We start from the raw sequence: 20,534 nt of genomic DNA, 5'->3' as shown, positions 1-20,534 counted from the left end.
AGAGTTGGTGCACAGCCTGTGTGACATCTTGATAACAGAGGCGTTGAGTCACTCTCCAGGGCCTTGGAAGTGCCACCGTGACCTGCAATCCTGCCACACCTCTGAGTTGCTTGGCCTCGAAAAAGCCAAGAGGCAACTCCTCACCACTGGGGTGTCAGCCTGGTGGGAGGCACATGATCCCTGGGGCTCACCTCGAGCTCAACCAGATGACCAGGGAATGCGGCTGGCTTTTCTTTGGAAAAGAGGGAGTGTCTGATGAAGCACTAAGGAGAGCTTCTGTAAGGTAAAATCAGTACAGCGGAGGGAAAGGCATATGACAAGCAAAGCTGTCAGCATGGTGATAACAAAAGAGATTGAAAATCAAACCTGGTTCCTTTCCCAGGGAAAGGGCCCTCGGGACAGTCAGGGGCAGAGGCTCTGTTACAAGGTCCTGCTCCCAGAGCCACAGCTATGCAGTTGGAGGCATCACGCTCATATAGGTAAATATATAGAAAGTACTATATATATGATGTATTTTGCTTACCGCATTTACACATTACATCACTTTGCAGCTTTCTTTTTTCATCTAACAACCAGTTTGTTATTTTCTATGTTAGAACACAGGCATCTACCTTACTCTTCCTAACTCATGCAGGATTTCTTTAAATCCTCATGGATATAGAGTTTTAGGTTGTTTACTAATTTTTGGTATTAGAAACCAGGCTGCAGTCCACATCCATGTCATTTATTTTTGTACACTTGGGGGTGTGTGAGGGAGGGAGGGGCACTTATGAAGATACATTTCTAGAAGCAGAAAAAGGGTAGATGCATTTGATCTTCTAAGTTGCAAAACTGACCTCTAAAATGATTCACTTACCTTCCTACAGTGAGAATATGAATCTTTCCTGAGCCACATCACAAGTGTTATTTTTAAAATTGTTCCTAAAATGATTGTCACTCCTTTATATGTCACTGAAGTTTTGCTCTCCATTTCTCAGATAAATGAAATTGAGCATTGTTTATTTACTGCCTATTTCTACTTCTGTGAATTTCCATGGCTTGGCCATTTCTCTTGGCTTTTTCGCATTTTTACATTGAATTATAGGTATTTTTTTCCTGATGTAGGGACACTAACTCTTTGTTTTTATGTAAGTGACACATATTTGCAACTTATAAGTTTATTTTCTTGTTTAAAAGATTTAATTTTTTAGAGCAATTTTAGATTCACAGCAAAATTAGGAAGAAAATGAGGCAGGAGAATAGGGTCTGGAGGCAGGTAACCTAAGGGCTTCCTACAACTAAATAAAAGGGAAAAACCCTAATTTTTTACACCAAGTAAATAACTTTGTAACCTCACTTCATCCTCTTCATTTGCATAAGGTATACACCAAGTAACCAATGGAAACCTCTAGAGAGTATTTAAACCCCAGAAAAATCTGTATTCAGGCCCTTGAGCCACTTGCTTAGGCCTGCTCCCACCCTGTGGAGTGTACTTTCGTTTTCAATAGATCTCTGCTTTTGTTGCTTCATTCTTTCCTTGCTTTGTGCGTTTTGTCCAATTTTTTGTTTAAAATGCGGTACACCCTCCACCGGTAACAAAAGTACAGAGATTTCCCATTTACTCCTGTCCCTACACATGTACAGCCCCCCAGTTATCAAAATCCCCCCGACAGTGGTGCATTTATTACAATCCATGAGCCTACACTGACTCATCCTCATCACTCAAAGTCCATAGTTCAAGGTTCACTCTTGGTGTTCTACATTCTGTGGATCTGGCCATGTATCCAACATTATAGTGTCATACAGAGTAGTGTTACTGCCCTGAAAATCCTCTGTGCCCTGCCTATTCATCCCTCTGACTGCCCTAGCCCCTGGCAATCTTTTTCCTGTCTCCACAGTTTTGTCTTTTCTGCAATGTCGTATCTTTGGAATCTTGTAATATGCACCCTTTTCAGATTGACTTATTTTAGTGATACACACTTCAGTTTCTTCCACACCTTTTCATGGCTTGATAGCTCGTTTCTCTTTAGTACTGAATAATATTTCCATTGTCTGGATATTATTTATTTAGTCACCTACCGAAGGGCATCTTTGGTTGCTTCCAAGTTTTGACAATTATGAACAAAGCTGCTCTAGACATCCATATGAGGGTTTTTGTGGGGATGTAAGTAAATACCAAGGAGTGTGATTGCTGGATTGCGTGGTAAGAGTATATTTAGTTTTGTAAGAAACTGCCAAGCTGTCTTCCTAAGTGGCTGTACCATTTTGCATTCTCTCTAGTTCCTGTTGCTCCACATCCTCCTCCATATTTTGTGATGTCAGTGTTCTCAATTTTGGCCATTCTAATATGTATGTAGTGGTATCTTGTTATTGCGTTATTGTTCTAAATTTGCATTTCCCTGATAACATATAATGTGCAGCTTTTTTTTTTTTTTTTCTTGAGACAGAGTTTTACTCTTGTTGCCCAGGCTGGAGTGCAATGGCACGATCTTGGCTCACTGCAACCTCCACCTTCCGGGTTCAAGTGATTCTCCTGCCTCAGCCTCCCGAGTAGCTGTGATGACAGGAATGCACCACCATGCCTGGCTAATTTTATATTTTTAGTAGAGACGGGTTTTTCCATGTTGGACAGGCAGGTCTCGAACTCTTGACCTCAGGTGATCTGCCCACCTTGACCTCCCAAAGTGCTGGGATTAAAGGCGTGAGCCACCACACCCCCCAGCTGTGCAGCTTCTTTTCACATACTTACTTGCCATTTGTATATCTTCTTTTGTTTGTTAAAGTCTTTGGCCCATTTTTCAATCAGATTGTTTCCTTACTGTTAAATTTAAGCAGGCTTTGTATATTTTAAGTAACCATCCTTTATCAGATGTGTCTTTGCAAATATTTTCTCCCTCTCCTAGTGTGGTCTTTTGCAGAGCAGAAGGTTTTAATTTTAATTAAGTCCAACTTACCAATTATTTCTTCCATGGACCATGGCTTTGGTGTTATGTCTAGAAAGTCATAGCCATACCTAGGTCATCTAGGTTTTATCCTGTGTTATGGGAGTTTTACAGTTTTGAATTTTACATTTAGATCTGTAATCCATTTTGAGTTAATTTTTGTGAAGAGCATAAGGTCTGTATCTAGATTCATGCTTGTTTGTTTTTGCATGTGGATATCCAGTTGTTCCTGCACCATTTGTTGAAAAGACAATCTTTGCTCCGTTGTAGTGTCTATGCTACTTTGTCAAAGATCAGTTGACTGTATTTATGAAGGTCTATTTCTTACACTGTCTATTCTGTTCCATTGATCTATTTGTCTCTTCTTTCACCAATACGGCACTATCTTGATTACTGTAGCTTTATAGTTAGTCTTGGAGTTGGGTAGTGTCCATTTTCCAAATTTGTTGTTTTCCTACTATATTGTTGTGTTAGTTGTTCTGGGTCTTTTGCTTCCCTATCTAAACTTTAGAATAAGTTTGTCAATATCCACAACATAACTTGCTGAGATTTTGATTAGGATTGCATTAAATCTATAGGTCAAGTTTTGGAGAACTGACATCTTGATAATATTGAGTCTTTCTGGGGAATATTTACTTATGTCTATTTCTTTAGTTTCTCTTTGATTTCTGTCATCAGGGTTTCAGTTTTCCTCATAAAGATCTTGTATGTATTTTATTAAATTTAAACCTAAGTATCTATTTTTGGAGTGTTAATGTAAATAGTATTTTGTTTTGAATTTCAATTTCCACTTGTTCATTACTGGTGAATAAGAGAGTGATTGACTTTTGTATATTAACCTTGTATTCTACAACCTTACTGTAACCACTTATTAGTTCCAGGAGTTTCTTTATCCATTCTTTTGGATTTTATACATATATGAGCATGTCATCTGCTAACAAAGACGGTTTTATTTCTTACTTCCCATTACGTATGCCTTTTATCTCCTTTTCTTGTCTTACTGCATTAGGTAGGATTTCATGGTTTTTCAACATTATAAAAATTTTTAAACATAAAAACATTTAATTATATAGTAAGAATATATATAAACCCTAGAATCTACAATTAACATTTTTCTCTGTATGCTTTACCACAGATTTCCATCTATTAATCACTCTATTCACCCATCAACTTAGGTTTTTATGTATTTCAGAGTCAACTGCAGCCATAATTATGCTTCACTACAAAAGTTTCAGTATGCATGTCATTCACTAGAATTCAGTATTCGCTCATGGTTCTTGTTGACTTTGGGGTAATATTTACATACAGTGAAATGCGTACATCTGAAGTGTATCATTTGATGACTTTTGATAAGTGTATCTGTCTAGGTAACCTAAACCCTTATCCAAATATAGAACATTATCCCAATCCAGAAATTTTTTTTTTTTTTTTTTTTTTTTTTTTGAGACGAAGTCTCGCTCTTGTCCCCCAGGCTGGAGTGCTATGGCACGATCTCGGCTCAAGCAATTCTCCTGCCTCAGCTTCCCAAGTAGTCACCAGCTAATTTTTGCATTTTTAGTAGAGACAGGGTTTCACCATGTTGGCCAGGATGGTCTCAATCTCTTGACCTTGTGATCCACCCGCCTCGGCCTCCCAAAGTGCTGGGATTACAGGCGTGAGCCACCACGCCTGGGCGCCTGGCTAATTTTTGTATTTTTAGTAGAGATGGTGTTTCACCATGTTGGTCAGGCTGATCTCGAACTCCTGACCTCAAGTGATCTGCCCACCTTGGCCTCCCGAAGTGCTGGAATTACAGGCGTGAGCCATTGTGCCCGGCTGTGAGATTTTATTCAAGCAAGCAATTAACTTAGTTGATCTCAAACTGCAAACTATTTGAAAGTTCAAATATCAGTTTGGTTGTGCTATGATTTGAAAGTATGTGTCCTTCCAAAAATCATGTGTTGGAACTTAAACCCCAAGGTGATGACATTAGGAGGAGGGGCCTTTTGGGAAATGATTCATGAGGGTTCTGCTCTCATGAATGGATTGATGTCCTTATAAAAGAGGCTTTTGAGAATGTTTGCCCTTTTTTGCCCTTCTGCTGGGTGAGGACACAGCACAGAGGGCACCCTCATGGGAGCAGACACTGATCCCTCCCTTACCAGACACTGAAACTGCCAGTGCCTCATCTTAGACTTCCAGCCTCCAGAACTGTGAGGAATCAATTTCTGTTCTGTATAAATGACCCAGTCTGAGGTATTTTATTATAGCAGCACAAACAGAGTAAGACAGGCTGTTTTATCCTAAATTGGGCTGTTTGCAGTTTGCCTTATGTACACGTGTCTTAGGGGTCATCCAGAGGTTTAGACAGAGTCTATGCACAGAATTTGGGATTCTCCCTCTCCTGTGGTAGCAGTGGAGCTGTGCTACTCAGATACCCCGCCCCAGGGAACCAGAAGGACCAGCTGCAGAGAACATAATTGACTGACGATCTCAGCTACCACACGTTTGGATCCACTGTGGGGTTCATGCCAAACTACTGCTGTCATTTCTGCCAGATGTAATATTTCTGTAATGGTGACTTTGAGGACTCTTCATTAGCTGATGTGAGACTTTTTCAGAGGTGCTCTGCCATCTGAAGCCCTTCCAACCCAATCCGTCTCTCTCTCTTTTGCTCATGTCAGACGTGCTTCACCACCCCTGCCTACTCCTATTTGTTTCTCCTCTCTCCTTGACTACATGGCCTTGTTGCCTAAAAGTTGGTATGTTCATTCTCACAGTGGCATGGAGCTGAATGCCTCTGCCATGGCTATATGTTTATGTCACCTGTCCCGAAGATCATTCATAAGTGTGGTGGGCAATTCTCCGAGGGATGGCAGGGAGTCTGGAGCATTAAGGGGCTGGATCTCAGTCTCTAGTACCCACCCCAATAGTCAGATCTCCTCAGAAGGCCTTGTGGCTTCAGGAACGCATGCACACCTCCCCACTGTGCCATGCTGGCCCTGTAGAAGCCTTTACTCAGACACTGAGCTGCTGGCCTGCCACACTGGAAGCACCTTCCAGAGACATGGGAGACCCTGATGACATGATTCCGAAGCCAGGGGCTGGAGGGCTGGGAGTTGGGCATGTGAGCATGGGGAGAATGGGTCACCATGCCCAGGCTCAGAGCGGGCTCTGCTACTTGGGCCTGGGGAAAGAGAATGCATTTTTATTTATTTTATTTTATTTATTTATTAACTATTTGAGACAGAGTCTCGCTCTGTTGCCCAGGTTGGAGTGCAGCAGTGTGATATCCACTCTCTGCAACCTCTGTCTCCCAGGTTCATGCAATTTTTCTGCCTCAGCCTCCTGAGTAGCTGGGATTACAGGTACCTGCTACCATGCCCGGCTAATTTTTGTATTTTCAGTAGAGATGGGGTTTCACCATATTGGCCAGGCTGGTCTCAAATTCTGACCTCAAATGATCCACCCACCTTGGCCTCCCAAGGTGCTGGGATTACAGGCGTGTGCCACCATGCCCAGCCCATTTTTATTTTTTATGTCATGTTAAGAATGCTGCCTCAGGAAAAAATAAACCCCCAGCTCCCAAGACAATGCCTAATATCCATTAGCTAGGTACCCTTCCAGGAGGATAAAGAGGGAACAGCTGAGTGCTGGTGCCTTATGCCAGCCCTAGGGCACAGACATAAATAAAGTGGGTTTTCTGTCCTTCCAGGGGCTCCTGTCCCAAGGGAGAGACCACAGAGGTTCTGACAAATCCGGGGGAGAGACAGGAACCAAGGATGCCTTCCCAGAAGTGGTGGCATTTGGGATGTGTTCCAAAGAGAGTAGACACTGCTTGAGGGAAAAAGCACCTTCTATCCAGACTTGGGTGGGGAGGCTTTTGCCTTGATAAAATCACGGTGACTATGACTTTTTCTTTCTCTTGGTGTGGGAGATGGCAATGAGCTGTTTGGGGTGATTGGAACATAGCACATGGAACAAGACCCATTTTAAATGAACCACTTTATTTTTATGGCAACCAATTCTTAATTCACTCAATAATAATTGAATTGGGTACCTACTATGTGCAAGGAATTGGACTAAGCACAAATAGAACAGAAAATAATCATCCCATGTCTCCAACAAGAACAGACATCTATCAGTGGTCGTGATTTGCTGTTGCTGCTTGGTGTGGAAATGCTGAGCTGGGTGTGGACAGGACGCTGTGCAGTCCTGCTCTGTGTAGAATGGGTCCCTATGGTGTTTACACTTTGATCAATCTATGCAGTTCCCCAAAGATCAAAGAATAAACGGAAAGGTGCTGGCCTCGGAGGAAGAGATGTGACTGCCAAGAGGCCTGGCCAGAGAGCCTGCCAGGCAGGCTGGAGTCCAGCTGGCTGGGGCAGCTGGCCTTCCCACAGTGAGACTGGCAGTGTGCTCAGATGGCCACACTGTTTGGAATCCGATCAGGGGACAAGTAGTAATACGGCAGCTGCTTCTTCTTGTTGCGCTCAGCAATCACGCTGACAATGGCCTCGAGGTTCTTGCGGAATCGGGCCATGGCCTCCTTCACAGGCTTCTCGATAAAATGCTCTTCTGGGTACATGCCCAGGAACAGCTGAGGGCCCAGACATGGACACACACATAGGTCAATCCACTACCTGTGTAAACTGACAGGCCTGTCTCATCCCAAGGGGCCAACCACCCTTTCGGAGATGAAGAAGGGACCATCTATTCACCTCCCCATATTCACCCTCTGCTGCCTGACAAGAGGGCCTCGGGAAAGCAAGTGTCGTCGCCTCCAACCTGCTTCCCTAAGGAAGGCTCCAGAGCTGGGGCTTCATGGATAGGTGGGAAAATAACTGCCTGCTGCCAGGTGGTTACAAGATCATGCAGATGAAGCTGGAGGGTGCTGGTGGTTGCAGCCATGGTATCCTGCTCTCTCCGGCCACCCCTATGCAGCACTCCCACCTCCCATCAGGGGCGCTGGGGCGCCCTCCAGCACTGGCCTCTCCAGCCCAGGAAGGCAGAAGGTAGGCCAGGGAGCCTGAAGGGGTGGCTGCCCTGTTGGGGTGTTGTGCTTATTTGCATGCTCACACAGATGTCTGCGGGGTAGAGCTAGACATCATTTAAAAAAAAATACTGTATTGGATTAAGATCACAAAGCTTCTGAGCTGGAAACGTCCAAGAAACATAGGCTATTGATAATGGGATTTTGAATTTAGTTTGTGGAGGGCAATTCAGTCTCAATATTCTTTGACCAAGGAATTTGTCTGCTAGGAATGTGTGCAGTCATACTGAACACATGTGCAAAGCCACAAAAACAAGGATGTCCAGTGAAGGACCAACACATTAGCCGGGAACAACTCAGACGCCCAGCAGTCTGGAGCCAGTTGGACTGGTCCCGCAATTCTATGCAGTACTGAGCTACCCCAAAGCGGGTGCATCCGCCAAGACACACCGGATTTGGTTGTTAGGTTAAATGAGATGCACGTGTCCGGAAGGAATCCAGGAAACTCTTGGTCGTTCCCTCTGGAGTACCAGGGTAAAACACATGTGCAAGAGCTTTGTCAATAGCTGGGGGGAGGGGGCATCACACACGACCCTCTGGTGACAGTGAGCAGAGGCTGGGCTGTGTGCTCTCCTGCCCTGCCCACCCTGAGCTCTGTCCAGGCTCAGGCCGGGGGACCTGGTGGCGGCTGCAGCCTCCCGGGCCCTTCCAGCTTGGAAGTCAGGATTCCTTTGCTCCAAGTGAGCCTTGAGGCCCGGGTCACAAAGCCCTGAGGCTGAGGAATCGGTTAATCTGGGGTGACCTGGGGCTGTGCCCCGCCCTGCCCAGCCTCACCTCATTTTCCTGGAACTGGCTCAGCGCCCACACTGCACCCAGATGCCAGCAGGAGCGGCCGCGGTCGGGCAGCGTGTCCACGATCTGCTCAATGGTCACCACGCCCTTGGCAGTGGGCGGCGGGGCTCGCATGGTTGGGGGCGCATTGGGGATCCAGGAGCACCAGTCGTACTGCGGAGACGACCGCCAGCGAGCGTGGGTACCCCTGAAGCCCTGCTGCCCAGTTGCGCCCGAGGCCCCGTCCTCCCCGTGCCCCCAACTCCAGCGGGCCCTGCAGTCCGTCCATCCTCTTTCCCCGCGGCCAGCGCCCTTGGCTGAGCGGGCAGAATCCATCCTGCAAGTCCCATGCCAGGCCCCGAGGCTGCCCGAGGGTGCGGTACGCGTGCAGAACCGGGGCGGGGGAGGAGGCAGCGGCCTTGGGGAGGGAGCCCTGCCCAGCGGGCCCGGCGGCCCCGCCTACCTGGCCGAAGTTGACCGCGGCGTGCTGGGCGGAGGCGGTGAAGATCACCACGGTCAGGTACTCCGACAGCTGCTCCCGGCTCTTGACCGACTTGGGGAAGCCTAGGGCGGAACCACCAGCGGGTTGAGACCCAGTCCCTGGGGACCCCAGGGCCCGGCGCCCACCCCGCGCCCGGATTCCCTGCCCCTAGGCTGGAGGGCCCCCTGGGCAGGACACCCTGGAGGGGTGGCGGCTGGGCCAGCGCTGCCGACTGCGGGGGAGCCCTGTCCGGAGACGTCCCGGAGGCCCTACCTGAGGACTTGCGACCACGCATGCCGTACACGTAGACGTCGTTCACGAAGTCCTGCAGCTCCGGGTCCTCCTCCACCACCTGGTCGCTCTCGTAGTAGATGTCCACCACCTCGGCCGTGAACCTGGTTCAGGGGGCGCAGCCGGGATGGGCGACCCAGCCAGGTCTGCGGAGCGGTGCCCGGCGGCAACCCCCTCACGGACGCTGGGACTCCCCCACCCCTTCCCCATTCAGCGCTAGCCGCGGAGGTGCCAGGCCCGCCCCAGGCAGTCAGGCAGGGGTCGCGGCTCCTCCCCCAGGACCACCGCCCCGCGGGCGCTCACGTCTTGATGGCTTCCCACACCAGGAGCCCGTCGTCCCGGTAGAAGTAGTAGGGGATGTCCTCTTTGCTCTCCATGCCCCGGGCCTTGATGGCCTCGGGAAAGCACAGGGACGCGTAGGTGAGGTCCTTCATGGCCCTCTGCACCATCTGCACGTGCCCACCGCCCCCTGTGGCGTTGGCCTGAAGTGGGAGGTAGAGTGCCCTGAGCGGGTGGCTCCTCCCACAGCTGTCCAGACCCATCCCTGAGGAAATGTGCCAGGGGAGGCGAGGAGGCCAAGCAGGCAGAGGGGCAAACCCTTGTCCTGTGAGATGAGGGAGGGATGTTTAATGCAGAGAATGACAAGGGCAGCTGGGTGGAGAGGTGATAGGAAGGAGCCTCCCGCCCAATCCAATGCAAGGGACAGAACCGTGGGGCTGCAGAGTGCAGGAGGGAAGGGTGCGCTCCCAGCCACAGGAGGACAGCAGGCGTGGGCAGGTGTGGGGGGGACCCCAGCACCAGCGGGCCTGGGCTGTGAAGTCTGCTCTAGTGCTGAGCCCAGGACCCTCAGTCATTGCTCTCAGTGACCCCCAGTTTCCAGGCCCCATGCAACTCTGTTGAGGGCCTGTTGTGTGCTCAGGTGAGGGCTGGAGAGAACCACAAGGAGGGATCCTGGTCCCGATCCCGGCTGCTGAGTGATGCAGACACACTCACAAGCTCACTGGCACATACGTGTGTACACGTGCACACACACACATGCAAATAAACCCAGGGGGCTGGGCTGTCGGTGCCAGAGAAGTTTTGAAGAAGGACTTGGGTGCTGGGGTGCCAGAGATTGGTCCACGGCGGGCATTCAGCCAAAGCAGGACCAACCAGAGCTGCCCCCCAGCACTTTCTGTTTGGATGCGGCTGGGAGATAATGGCCACATGGGAACCTGAGGTGGAGCTACTATGATGAGCTCCTGTGCCCTCTCCCATGGGGGCCTGTCTGCAGCAGGAGATTGTGATGCCAACACAGGTGAAAGAGAGAGAAACAGGGAGCCAGTGTGCATGCACCCTGGGGCACTGCTTGAGTCCCTGGATCCATTTGTGGCTGAGGCCCCAGCCCCTCTATTGTGTCCAGGTATTTGAGATAAGGCATGTCTTGTCCAGCTGCAGCTGGTTTGAGTTGGGTTTTGTCATTTGCAACCCAAACAGTGTCTCAACTTCAGTGGTCATCTGGCCTGGTCACTAATGGGCTGGGGAAAGGAGGAAGGTTGGGGCAAGGGCCCATGTGAGAGTCCAAGCTTGGTAAGGCTACAGGTGGCTCAAAGCGAAGTGGGGTGCTACCTGAGGGATGCCAGGGCTGGGCAGGGCTTGGAGTCCCTGATGCAGGAGACAGTGGGTTGGGAGGGTTGGGACCCGGGAAGCAGAGTGCTGGGGAGATCCAGGTCAGGGTGGCAGGGGTGCAGCAGATTAAGAGGCAGACACAGGTTCCTGGTGTGTAGGAGGTCAGGGGGCCATAAGGAGTGTGTTCCAGAGTGGAGTCTACAGCCAGGCCCCAGAGGCTGGGAGAGGGGAGGGGTGGGAGGAGGGGACCGGGAGCCATCAGCGAGAGGGAAGACCTGGTGGTGCGCCTGGAGGACTGCTCCTGGCTGAGTGGCAGGGGCTGGAGACATCAGGAGGATGCTGGAGCCAGTGCTCTGAGCAGACTCCAGCCTTCACCCTTCCAGGCCTCCTGAAAGGGTGTCTAGATCTCAGGGAGTGAAGGCAGCCGGGCTGGGCTCTTCCAGGCAACAAGTAGGGTAGGAGGGCACCCACCTTGTCAAAGAGGCCACACTCGCAGATGAGCTGCTCACGGGCCTTGGTGTTGATTGCGATGGTGAATCTCACATGTGCCACCAGCAGCTGGGGAGGGGAGAGGAGGAGGCCTCAGAGGGGGCCCAGCCAGGTGACCTGGTGCCCCAGGGACCTGCAGCTCCCCCACCCAGGCCTGCCCTATAGGATGATGCTGGGTGCAGGGAGGAAGTGAAGGCCGGGTGCTGATCTTTCTGCTGAATAAGTGCTGGAGGCCTGCAACCCTCTGATGCTTACTAAGCACGATAATGATTCAGAGCGTCCTGGCCAGCACTTGTACAATGCTTACCTCTTTGCTCCCTGAATTCACTGTCTTAATCCTGACCATCATTCTGTAAGGCAGCTGTACTATTTGACCTGTTTTACTGGTGAGGAAACTGAGGCACACAGGGGTACTTTTAGCTTGCAGTCACCCCAGCAGCCAATGCTGGTAGGATTCAGGAACAGGGAAGGAGAGTGATGGCAGGGGCAGCCATCAGCATCAGCCGAGGATCATCATGACCTCATTTGCCTTTTCGAACTCTACTGGCTGGCCAGCGAGGCCCCTGTGTCAGGCCCATGCCCCGGCTGCATGTCCTGGGGAACAGCAGGCTCCTAGCTGTTTTCTTCCTTTGGGGGCAATACTGACTCTGAGAACATCTCTCCAGGGCTCCCTTTCTGCCACCCACTCCCAGCCACAGGTCCCCCTGTGGGATGTCAGCAATCCCTCCCACTCCACATCTCAGATGCCCTCCCATAGCAGGTGGGGCAGTAGCTAGCTGTACCTTGAAAATGGGGTGCACAGCAGGCAACTGGCGGTACATCGCAATGCCAAAAACCTCAGACACCAGATGTGTTCGCAGAAGGTGGGTGATGGTCTGGTGGACGTGGAAGTCACTGGAACGCACCCAGATTTTGGCCAAAAGCCAGTCGTATTTTGCATCCGAAGGGAGGAAAATAGGGTTCTCGTCTCCCGGGATTTGGTTGAGCTGATACATTGGGGGAAAGGAAACACAATGCTGTATTTCACTTCAGATTATAGTTGTTGGAGAACTTCGCCTCTTGGGAAGTTCCAGAAGTATCTGAATTTTTTAACAGTGACTTTGCAATCAGAAGAGCCTGGAGGGGGTAAAGGGCCCTGGGGTGGTATTGCCTGTCCCAGCCATATTACTTACAACCTGCATGACTCTGGATGACACACTGGGCTTTCTAAGCTCCGGCTTCAGCATCTGTTATGTGGGGACAGTGATCACTCGGCTCACAGTTACTGTGGGAATAGCCTCAGGAGCTGGCAGCATGGAAGGAGCAGGCAGGCCGAAGGCCCAGCAGCAGAGTGGGGGGATCCCTGTCCCCCTCTTCCCTCCTTGCCCTGCTCCCTCTTCTACTGCCTCTCCTTGGTCTCCCATACTTTCCTCCCTCTCCTCTTCCCTGAAATGCTGGTGCTCCCCAGGGTCTGCCCTGGTGCTCCTGTCTTCTTTTCTTGCCCTAAGTCAGCTCCTTCTGTCTAAAGGCTTGGGGCCCTCCTGGTACTAAGCCTCCCAGATCAGGGTCTGCAGCTTGAGCTCTGCCTGGAGCCCACACCTGTGGCCAGGGGCCTTCTGTAGCAGAGGCTGGACCTGTCTTCCCTTTCCAGTTTCCACTCCGCACTGGGACAAGGTGAGTTTTTTTCTTTTCCAAAATGCAAATCATGTCATGTTAACTGCCTCCTCAATCAGCTCTTAATGCCAGCATATAAAATCCCCAAGCTCTGTGGTGACCTGGTTGCTGATGCCTCTGTACACAGCCTCACCTTCGCGCCCCCACACCGGCACCCAGTCCCAGGTCCTTCCACGCCAGCAGCCCCATGTGTTGCCCCCTTACTGAGAGCCCAGCACAGCCTCAGCACCTGACAGTGAGCTCTCACGGGAGCCTGCAGCAGGTGCTGGCATTGCCCATTTTTAGATGAAGACATGGGGTAGTGGAGGGGTTGACAGAAAGAATGAGGTGGGTGGCAGGGCTGTAGCCAAGAGCAGCCAGGAAGGGGCGTGGCCAGACTTTAGGTGCTAGGAAAGACCAGTGTCACTGCAGCACAGTGGCCATGGCTGGGGAGGGAGAACTGTCCCAGAGCACACAGCTGTGTCACTTGCTATAAGTATTGTGGAAGGTGGGGTCCTTGGGCGTCTCTCCCTGGAAAACAGTGCTGTCCAATAGACATATAATGCTACCCCACACATGGAATTGTATATATTCAGGAAGCCATATTAATAAAAGTAAAAGGAAACAGGTGAAATGTAGGTTAATAATGTAATTTTATTTTACCCAATATATCCAGAATATTATTACTTCAACAAGAAACCAATCTAAAACTATTAAATGAGATATTTCGCATTCCCCACCTCCTTATTCTAAGTCTTAAAAATCAGGTGTGAACTTTGCACTTGTGGCAGGTGTTGGTTTGGACGATCCAAATCCCAAGTGCTCCAGAGCCCTGGTGGCCAGTGGCTCCACCCTGGTCAGACAGACCCCAGTAGCCTCAGCACTCCCTGAGGACCAAGGAAGGAGGAGGGAGGAGGGAGAGCAGAGTGTGACTTGCACATTAGGCGTGCCTGTCTGTTTATACTTGAGATTAGTTGGCTGCTTTTAAATATCAGACAGTTTCACATAAAAATTTGAATGACCTGGTTTTCTTGAAAAATTAGAAGGTCTCAGAACTCTGCACCCAGGTTCTCACAGAACTACGCTCTTGTCCCTTTTACACAGTCCCAGCTCTCAGGGTCCCCACTGCCACACCCATTTGCATGAGCTGCCTGGGCCACTGATACCTGATCTGTGCCCTAGAATGCTGGGCTGCCCGGCATGCTCTGAGACACTCTCTGACATGTCCCCACATGCTCTGACATGTTCCTGATGACTCTGGGGCACTGACATGTTCCTGACATCCTCTGGGGCCGAGGAGCCCCCCTGTTGTGTGCTAGGGGCTTTACCCATGCTATCTCACTTAATCCTCACTTTGACCCTGCAAGGCAGGTATTCCTTGCTGTACCCATTTTACATGGGGGGAAACTGAGGCTCCAGCTGGTTTAGCAGCTCTCCCAAGTCACACAGTAGGTAAAGAGCTGAGCCGGCAACATGATATTGAACAGGCAAAAATCGGAAGCATTCCCCCTAAAAACTGGAACAAGACAAGGATGTCCACTCTCACCCCTCCTATTCAATAGAGTACTGGAAGGCCTAGTCAGAGCAATTAGGCAAGAGAAAGAAATAAAAGGCATCCAAACGAAAAAAAAAAAAAGAGGAAGTCAAATTATCTTTGTTCATCCATGATATGATTCTATACCTAGAAAACCCTGAAGATTCCTCCAAAAGACTCCTAGATTTGATAAACAACTTCAGTAAAGTCTCAATGTTATAAGTAAAATGTTTGTTTAGAAACAGAATGCTTGTTCCTCAGTACTGCAAGGAAAAATCAGCATTTAGACAAAAAGTTTTTTAGCAAGCCAATTTTACTTTCTGCAGAAAGGGTGCTCCTCGCAGATGGAACAATGGCAAGAGCACACCTGAATAATGGAGAGAAGCAATTTTTATTCCTTACGCAGCTTGTTCCTGCTACTGTGTCCTGTCTCCGTTGGCTGGAGCCAAACCTCACAGTCTAAACTAAAACCCAAATGGCTAATAACTTAAAACTTTTCTAAATAGGTAAAAGCAATGGAAAGACAAAGGAAAAGAGGAAGTTGCTTATGAAAGGACTTAGAAAAGTAATAACATTCCCAAATAAGGAAGGGGCATAGGCTGCAAGCTGGGACATGCCTGTGAGCATGCCCAGCACAAATATCTTGGTTAAAGTAAAAGGACATAGAATGTACTCATTCCCTTATATCTAGCAGCTACATATGATAGGGCTTAACAAAAAGTTATCAGCACAAAGCAAACAGGCTTAAAAAAAGTTAGTCTTTAGAAAAAAACTATTATTTCTAACACATAATTTATTCTTTAACAAAAAAAAACTTTTGACCTTCTACACTCAAGATACAAAATCAATGTACAAAAATCAGTAGCGTTTCTTTTTATTTGAGACGGAGTCTCACTATCACCCAGGCTGGAGTGCAGTGGTGCAACTGCAGCTCACTGCAACCTCCGCCTCCCAGGTTCAAGCAATTCTCCTGCCTCAGCCTCCCAAGTAGCTGGGATTACAGGCAGGTGCTACCACGCTTGGCTAATTTTTGTATTTTTAATAGAGATGGGGTTTCACCATGTCGGCCAGGCTGGTCTCGAACTCCTGACCTCAGGTGATCTGCCCACCTCGGCCTCCCAAAGTGCTGGGATTATGGGTGTGAGCCACTGTGCCTGGCCTAAAAATCAGTAGCATTTCTATGCACCAACAATGTTCAGGCTGAGAACCATATCAGGAACGTGATCTCAGTTACAATAGTCCCCTATACACAAAATAAAATACCAAAGAATACATCCAACCAAGGAGGTGAAAGAGCTCTACAAAGAGAACTATAAAACACTGATGAAAGAAATCATAGATGACACAAAAAAAATGGAAAAACATCCCATGCTAATGGGTTGGAAGAACCAATATCATTAAAATGGCCATACTGCCCAAAGCAACCTACAGATACAATGCAATTCCTATCAAATTATCAACATAATTTTTCACAGAATTAGAAAAAAAATCCTAAAATTCATATGGAACCAAAAAATAGCCTGAATAGCCAAAGCAATCCTAGGCAAAAAAACAAAGTGGGAGGCATCACATTACCTGACTTCAAACTATACTACAAGACTATAGTAACGAAAACAGCATGGTATACTGGTACAAAAATAGGCACAGAGATCAATGGAACAGAACAGAGAACCCAGAAATAAAGCCATATACCTGCAACAAACTGGTTTTTGACAAAATCAACAAAAATAAACAATAAGGAAAGGACATCCTATTCAATAAATAGTGTTGGAAAAACTGGCTACCTATATGCAGAAGAATGACACTGGGCCCCTACCTCTCACCATATACAAAAATTACCTCTAGATGGATTACAGACTTAAACGTAAGACCTCAAACTTTAAAAATTCTAGAAGAAAACCTAGGAAACAATCTTATGGACATTGCCTAGGCAAAGAATTTATGACTAGACCTCAAAGGCATATGCAACAAAAACAAAAATTGACAAATGAGACTTAATCAAATTAAAGAGCTTCTGCACAGCAAAACAAACTATCAACAGAGTAAACAGACAACCTACAGAATGGGAGAAAATATTTGCAACTATGCATCCACAAACGACTAATACCCAGAATCTATAAGGAACTTAAGAAAAAACACCACCATTAAAAAAATGGGCAAAGGACAGGAACAGACACTTCTCAAAAGAAGACATACAAATGGCCAACAAACATATGAAAAAATGCTCAACATCACTAATCATCAGAGAAATGCAAATTAAAACCACAAAGAGATACCAGTCAGAATGGCTATTATTAAAAAGAAAAAAATGACAGATGTTAGCAGGATGCAGACAAAAGGGAATGCTTACACACTGTTGGTGGCAGTGTAAATTACTTCCATCCCTGTGGAAAGCAGTTTGGAGATTTTGCAAAGAACTGCAAATAGAATTACCATTTGACCCAACAACCCCATTACTGTGTACCTACCCAAAGGAAAAGAAATTGTTTTACCAAAAGGACATATGCACACATATGTTTATTGCAGCACTGTTCACAATATCAAAATCATGTAATCAACCTAGGTGCCCATCAATAGTGGCACCAGATAAAGAAAATGTGGTACATGTACTCCATGGAATACTACATAGCCATAAAAAAGAATGAAATCATGTTCTTTGCAGCAACATGGATGCAGCTTAGGATTGGCACTTAAGCCATAATCTTAAGTGAATTAACCCAGAAGCAGAAAATCGAATACTGCATGTTCTTATTTATAAGTGGGAGCTAAGCATTGTGTACATATGGGCATAAAAGTGGGAACAAAAGACACTGGGGACTCCAAGAAGGGGAGGGAGGGAGGAAAGCGTTGAAAAACTGGGCATTGGGTACTATGCTCAGTATTTGAGTGATGGGTTCAATAGAAGCCTAACCCCAGCGTTATGCAATATAACCATGTAACAAACCTGCACGTGTACCTCCTGAATCTACAATTATATATATCTATATCTATCTATCTATCTATCTATCTATATCTATATAGATATAGATATAGATATATATAGATATATATAAACTGTTCTGACCAGTAAAAAAAGAGCTGAATGAGGATGGTCCCAGTGCTCTGCCTATTTCAGCCCATCACTCTCCTTTCTGCTTCTCTTCACCTCCTGGCCTGGACAAGCCTCACCTGCCCATCTCCTTGAGCTCTTGTACCACTGAGCTGGGCCTTCCCCAACCCATCCTTCACATCCTCCCACTCCTGTCCAGGATTTTGGCCTGCCATGGGATGCCAGAACTTGCCCTGAGCAATTTGTGTTTCTTAAATTTGTTTTTTGGGTAAGGAAGTAGTTTTACTTTTCTGATTAGAAAAGAATATGTGCTTATCGTAAAAAGAAATTTGAGTCATGACAGGAGAGCCTGAGAAAGAAAGAATACATCATCTCATCTTCCAGCGCCCAGGGATAACCACCAAATTCTGGGGAGCCTCCTTTCATAGGTCTTTGCATGTGTGCACATTTATCTGTCCAATTTTCCATCAACTGAATACGATTATAATCAACATCTGTCTCTTTATTTTGCTCACCTGTTCCCCACTGGGCCATCACCGTGTTCCTACCTGGTGACACTGCGTCCTTGTGTCCCCATGCTGGCACAGTAGGCCTGCTGCATTGTTGCATTCATTTTACATAAGTGAGACCATGCCCATTGCCTTAGCAGTTTGAAGGAGCTATTGGTATATGACAGATATGTATCCTTTATCGGTCCCTTGTGTCTTGTTTTTCCACTTTGTTAACTCATTGTGGAGACCCCTCCAGGTCAGCTGGGAGGGAACCAAAGCATTCCTTTCAAAGATGCTGCAACGTTTTATGGTGAGGACATGGAAGGGCTCACTCACTCGATCCTCTTCTGCCTTCAGACTATTTTCAATTTTTTTTCCCCATCACAAACTATGCTCCTGTTGCCACCCACACACATTTGTGCTTTCATTTCTGCTGAGTGGCTGCTAGCGAAGGCTGAGCCTTGGGGGTTTGGGTGTGTTTTCTTTGAGTAGACAGTGCGTGCCCTGCTGTTTCTCAGACAGGTTCACTCTGCTGGTGCACACCTGTTCAGTGCTACTGGCTGTCAGAACACTTAAACAATAAAGTCCCCTCCAGTGCCCCTCCAATTGAGACGGAGCAGGGGCCTCCTCCTAGGGCACTGTAGCCCCCCAGCCCCCCAACAGAGCATGGAAATGAAGGAAAATCCCGAGTTCCTTGGAGGGAAATTCCAGGCACCCAGCTAGCCCTGAGAAATAAATGAGCGACTTGACAAACAAGAGGGTAACAGCAGCCTAAAACAACAGCCAAGGAAGCCAGAGTCCTGGGCTGTGTGGTTCCCTCTGGAAACTAAAGAGAACCCCTGAACATGTGTCTCTGAGTTGTTTTTCAGAAACCCAGACCCCCACCAAATGGATCCACCGGCACAGAGACGTCAGATAAGAGGGAACTGAGGACTGAACTCTGAGCAGGCTCTTTGTTCTAAATTTCTTCCTGGGGGACCTGGGGGAAGTCCCGCCCACAATCCACAGCTAACATTCCTTTCTGGTAACTCAAATTTTTAAACGAAACTTCTCTTCCTTAACCAATTGCAAAACAACAAATTTTTGAATCTACCTATGACCTAGAAGCCCACCCCCACTTCAAGATATCCCGCCCTTTTAGGCCAAAACCAATGTGTACCCTCCATGTATTGATTAATGATTTTGCCTGTTAACTTCTGCTTTCCTGAAATTTACCCCGCCTTTAAAAACCCTTACCTGTAAGCCATCAGGGAGTTCCGGTCTTAAGAGTGAGCTGCCCAATTCTTCTTTTTTGGTCCCCACAATAAATGCCTTGTGTTCTCCTAGATTCTATCCCAATCTCAGCATTTGGTTTTGCTGTACTGGGCAAGCAGACCCCAGTCCAGCTCGGTAACACAACTGTCCTCGCCACGACAGCCTCAACCCCAGGATCCTCTGACCACCCACTGCAACGTGCACCTGGTACAGCAGGCGCTGTGGCATCTGCTCCGGTGCTGGCCGAAGCTCTGACCTTGGGCTGCCCAGGCCCACCAGTTATCCCGTGAACACTGCCAGGCTGCAACAATTCATGAGCAGAGCATGGGGCTCCATCCTTGCTGGTGTCTGGGAGTTACCCCTTTGTTTTTCCAACCAGACATGTCAGAAATGGTATCTCATTGTTAACTTTCATTTGCATTTCCCTAACTACAGGTGAAGTTAGGAGTATTTCCATATGCTGGTTGCCGATTTACATTTTTTCTTTTGTGTATTGCCTATTCATATTCTCTGCTCATTTTTCCACTGGAGTATTTGTATTTTCCTGTCAATGTAAAGGAGCTACTTGTGTATCATAGATAGGCATCTCTTAGCTGTTACTTCTGTTATGGTTACTCCCCCCAATCTCTGTTTTGCTTTTTGGCTTTGTTTATGGTTTATCATTCAAGTTTTAAAACATTACATAATCAAATATGCTTATCTTTCCCCTTATAACTTCTTGGTTTCCAAGTCTTCCGAGTGTCCGCGTAATTAGTTTTTCTAAATTCGTTTCCTTTTTTCATTTTAATTTTTACATCATCTGAATTTTTTTTCTTTTTCTTCTAAGCAACTCTACATGACGAGATTTATTTTTGTAAATGGCATGACAGAGTAGTCCAATTTAATTTTCTGCTTATGCAAAGGCAGTGTGATAGCATCATTAAAATAATATCCCTTTTTCACTGAGTTGAAAAACCTCCATTGTGATACATTGAATTCCTC

At 47.4% G+C, this 20,534-nt stretch overlaps 1 protein-coding gene and 1 long non-coding RNA gene across 2 annotated transcripts in view; one reads left to right on the top strand and one right to left on the bottom strand.

Annotated features, from left to right (window-relative positions):
- The first annotated feature begins 201 nt into the window (after nucleotides 1-201).
- On the top strand, nucleotides 202-8,446 carry LOC105739019. Its single transcript, XR_001114876.1, has 3 exons — nucleotides 202-283; nucleotides 383-479; nucleotides 8,163-8,446. It is a non-coding gene; the product is annotated as an uncharacterized LOC105739019 (long non-coding RNA).
- Nucleotides 6,891-20,534, bottom strand: part of ALOX5 (arachidonate 5-lipoxygenase) — a 76,194-nt gene continuing 62,550 nt past the window's right edge. The window contains exons 8-14 of the mRNA XM_030798505.1: nucleotides 12,376-12,579; nucleotides 11,576-11,662; nucleotides 9,800-9,978; nucleotides 9,479-9,600; nucleotides 9,188-9,288; nucleotides 8,728-8,898; nucleotides 6,891-7,500 (exon numbers count right to left, since the gene is read on the bottom strand). Of these exons, the coding sequence (XP_030654365.1) occupies nucleotides 7,321-7,500; nucleotides 8,728-8,898; nucleotides 9,188-9,288; nucleotides 9,479-9,600; nucleotides 9,800-9,978; nucleotides 11,576-11,662; nucleotides 12,376-12,579 (1,044 nt within the window). The 3' untranslated portion in view covers nucleotides 6,891-7,320. The remainder of the gene's footprint in view (nucleotides 7,501-8,727; nucleotides 8,899-9,187; nucleotides 9,289-9,478; nucleotides 9,601-9,799; nucleotides 9,979-11,575; nucleotides 11,663-12,375; nucleotides 12,580-20,534) is intronic.

Source organism: Nomascus leucogenys, chromosome 18 (assembly GCF_006542625.1).
Source record: "Nomascus leucogenys isolate Asia chromosome 18, Asia_NLE_v1, whole genome shotgun sequence".
Taxonomy (NCBI): Eukaryota; Metazoa; Chordata; class Mammalia; order Primates; family Hylobatidae; genus Nomascus; species Nomascus leucogenys.
The sequence above is the reverse complement of the archived record's forward strand: the minus strand, read 5'-3'. Positions and strand labels throughout refer to the sequence as shown.